General features: G+C 39.4%; 1 protein-coding gene across 1 annotated transcript; it reads left to right on the top strand.

Moving 5' to 3' along the window:
• Nucleotides 1-496: 496 nt before the first annotated feature.
• On the top strand, nucleotides 497-2,107 carry LOC109131609 (the record flags this gene model as incomplete). The annotated part of the gene is made up of 3 exons (XM_019242779.1): nucleotides 497-797; nucleotides 876-1,130; nucleotides 1,233-2,107. Coding segments are annotated over exons 1-3 (1,431 nt in total), but the record flags the coding sequence as incomplete, so codon positions are not given.
• Nucleotides 2,108-3,996: the final 1,889 nt, after the last annotated feature.

Raw genomic sequence — 3,996 nt, 5'->3', positions numbered from 1 at the left:
CACGACTCTATTCATGGCAATACGAGCAGATCTGGAAGAAGTGCATCTACGCGTGAGGGTTATCAAAGCAGGAAAGAAAAAAGACGAACCAACTAACCGGAACCTGTTAGACATGGCGCCATATACGGCAAGAGAGATATCGGATATGTATTGGAATACCGCGGAAGCTAGAGCGGTATGGGACAACGCGTTACTTAATATGTTAACACGTAACAGTTTCGGTAACACAACTTCTGGGGGTCCGACTACAAGGCCTACGGATGTAAACCTAAACAGTGGAGAGTCACACTATGGATTTGGACAGCCAACCGTCCCTCGTAATCAAGGGATACGGATAATCACGGAGCAACCACATGCATCTGCTACCGGTCATACAGCCGAAGGAATTGGCGGCTCCGGAACAGTCACCAAATCCAAGGGAAAGGAGAAGATGGTTGGAGATGATCCTAATGATACTGCATAATTCGAGGCGTTTCGCAAACACTACCAGTCGGAGATGTGGAGGGAAATAAACGCTACGCAGTTCAGTGTCGATGGTATACCATTGGGGACAGTTGAACAGACAGCAGCTAGAAATAGGACGGCAAGGGCGCTGCAATTTGGGGTCCCTGTACAACCTTCTACAGCTGAAGATGACAGCTTACGTTTAAGCCTATCAGGTGGTGTTAGAGTAGCTACTAACCCGCCAGATATCCTGACAGTGTCGTCGACAAGCTCTACAGATGCTACGCCAACGACGCCCACCACGCAACCTACAAGCGAGACATTCTCATCTAAGGACCTGGAAGATGACACAGGTAATGCATGTGCCCCGAATATTCTGACTTTCACTTCCAACACCTATGAATCTTACTAACAAAGTAATCTAAAAACAGGTGATGAAACGATGGGGGACCATTCTCTTGATGTGGGAGTACACCTCGATATAGCCCCTGCTTCTGGTACATATGGTGCCTTCCCTGCGAATGCCAACGAGTGTGTGACCGGTGGTCGCATGGATATAAGCGTAGTTCCGAATTGTGAGTTCGGAAACACTAGCAGGTCTTTGGTAGCAATTAGAGAGACTCCAGTACCGACTGTATTGCGTGACAGTGACGCACCACCATATTTTGATGATCCCGGTGAAGAAGGTACAAAAATCATTATCAATCGATCTTTATTAGTTGCTAAACTCGTTACCCGATATCATTCGAATTAACAAATACGTTATTTATGTTGTTGGTAATGTACAGATCTGCTAAACAGGGCGTTAAAAGACGCTGATTACGAAGGCGACGAGATATTCGTGGGGAGGATTTTCAAAAACAAGGAAGACTGTACCATCAAAATGGCTATCCACGCAATACGTCGGAAATTCCATTTTGTAACCTCAAAATCGAGCACGATGAAAGTGTTGGCTGTATGTGTTAGTCACACATGTCCATGCCGTGTGTTTGCACATAAAATGGATGACAGCGACCGACTTGAGATTAGAAGCATTACTTTACAACACACTTGCAGTGTCGACGCAAGAGGAGATTTCCACAAACAAGCAACAACTACGGTTATTGGAAGTCTGATGAAGACACGGTATGCCGGCGTTGGTAGGGGACCACGGCCAAATGAACGCCGTCACATACTTTGTCAAGAGTTCAGCCTAAACGTATCTTATTGGAAGGCATGGAGAGCGAGGGAAATTGTGATGGACAATGCCATGGGCTCAGCCATAGGAAGCTTTGCATTGGTTCAACCATATATCAAGCTGCTCTTACAAACAAATCCAAACTCAAAAGTTGCCCTGGAAACTAAATTAGATAGTAATGGAGTTGATCGGTTTAAGTATCTCTTCCTCTCACTGCACGCATCAATCCAAGGATACGCCTACATGAGAAAGGTAATCATCATAGACGGTATGCACCTACGAGGCATATATGGAGGTTGTCTCATTGCTGCAAGCGCTCAGGATGCAAACTTCCAGGTGTTCCCTCTTGCGTTTGCAATAGTTAACAGTGAGAACGATGACGCCTGGACGTGGTTCTTACAAAAGCTAACGGACATCATGCCAGACGAAGCAGACATGGTATTTGTGTCCGACAGGCACTCCTCTATATACTCAAGTATACGTCAGGTACGATCTGAAATGCTAATTTTTTCCACCAGTAAGAAACATGTTAGTTTTAATGCTTATTGGCTATGGCCTTGATTGGAAGAGCATATGAGGAAGCTTTTTTAATTTTATCATCCAATCAACATTTATTATGAGAGCATATAAGGGAGAATTTCCCAAGCATTTAACTCTAAAATATTAATATATATTAAAATAAATTTAAATAATTAATTTATTTTGTAAAAATAGAAAATCTATATATATGAGAAACTACTTAATGTTATTATTTAAAATAATATAATAATTTATTTAATATATTAAAATATTATTGTAGATAAAACGTTTATAATATATTATTATTTTATTGTAGTTTAGTGTGTTATATTATATATATATTTTAAAAAGTTATGAAATTAAAAATGTAAATATAGATATAAACTTTTATACAAAATTATAATATATTAATTATTTGTAATTAAGGTGTAACATTATAAATTTATATAATTAAAAATTATTAAATTACACATTTATATATATAACAATTTATAAAATTTATTAAATGTAAAATATTTTTTTTTTAAATTATATAGTAATGAGTGATAATTAATTTTCTTAATGAAACACATTTAAATTATATTTTTTAATTAGTATCATATATTAAATATAAATATAACATCTAATACTCCACTGCTATATCAATCAACTAAATCTGTTATATTAATCATAGCATACAGTTTATGCACCTTAATGCTTATGCTGCATAATGCTAATGCTCTAGTATATGTTGTTCCAATCAAGGCCTATATGGTCCACTATGTAAGATAATATTAGAGTTAAACAGTAATGGTGTTATTAGATAACCTATGTAATATAATATTAGTTCTAATCAACGTCAATGCATATAGTCAACTTATCAAATATGTTGTTACATATGATGATATCATAATTAGTAGCTGCTATCATTTTAGTTATTGTGCAACAGGTTTTTTACGTCGCTATCTTTACAGGTGTACCCAATGGCATCGTATGCGGCGTGCATGGTCCACCTAAAGAGGAATATCATTGCGATTTTCAAATCAGAGACTTTAGGAGCATTGGTGTCGAGCGCAGCAAGAGTTTACAGACTAGCTGATTTCAACAAACTTTTGCGGAGATCAATGCAATGAACAGAAAATGTGCAGACTACCTAACTGGCATCGGTTTCGAGCATTGGACACGATCTCACTTCGTGGGGGAACGTTTCAACGTAATTACAAGCAACATAGCTGAGTCCTTAAACAATGTGTTGACTATGGCACGTGATTACCCCGTTATTTCGATCCTTGAGACCATCCGAACCACATTAGTAACTTGGTTTGCCATTCAGCGTGAAGCAGCACAACAAGAGGAGAACATATTGCCCCCCCAAGGTAAATGAAATGGTAATTGAGAACTTTGAAAAGGGAGCAGGGTATATGGTTTACAAAATAGGCGACGGCATCTATGAGGTCAGGGGTAAGGACGAATCAGTTTTCGCAGTTCATCTGTGGGAGAGGACATGCACTTGCAGAGAATTTCAGCTATTAACGATCCCCTGCAGTAATGCAATTGCTGCAGCTATTCAAGCACAGTCCCAAATCTCCGTTTGGCATACAAAACCCTCATCATGCCAGTGCCGGATGTTGGTAACCTAACACCTTCACCCGGAGACGTTGGGGGAGGAAAGCTTGCTCCACCGTTTGTTCAAAGACCACCTGGACGCCCGCGCAAATCACGTATATTTTCAAAGGGGGAGTTCAAGGTAAATTCAAAGATAATAAATAACTATTGAAGCTTGTAACGAACCTCTTAACTTGATAATGACAATATTTGCAGCGGACTTCACGGAAGCGGTGCACACGATGCCATACACTGGGGCATTGAAACGACCG

Source organism: Camelina sativa, unplaced genomic scaffold (assembly GCF_000633955.1).
Source record: "Camelina sativa cultivar DH55 unplaced genomic scaffold, Cs unpScaffold00764, whole genome shotgun sequence".
Lineage (NCBI taxonomy): Eukaryota > Viridiplantae > Streptophyta > Magnoliopsida > Brassicales > Brassicaceae > Camelina > Camelina sativa.
This window is presented reverse-complemented; position numbering and strand designations above follow the sequence as displayed.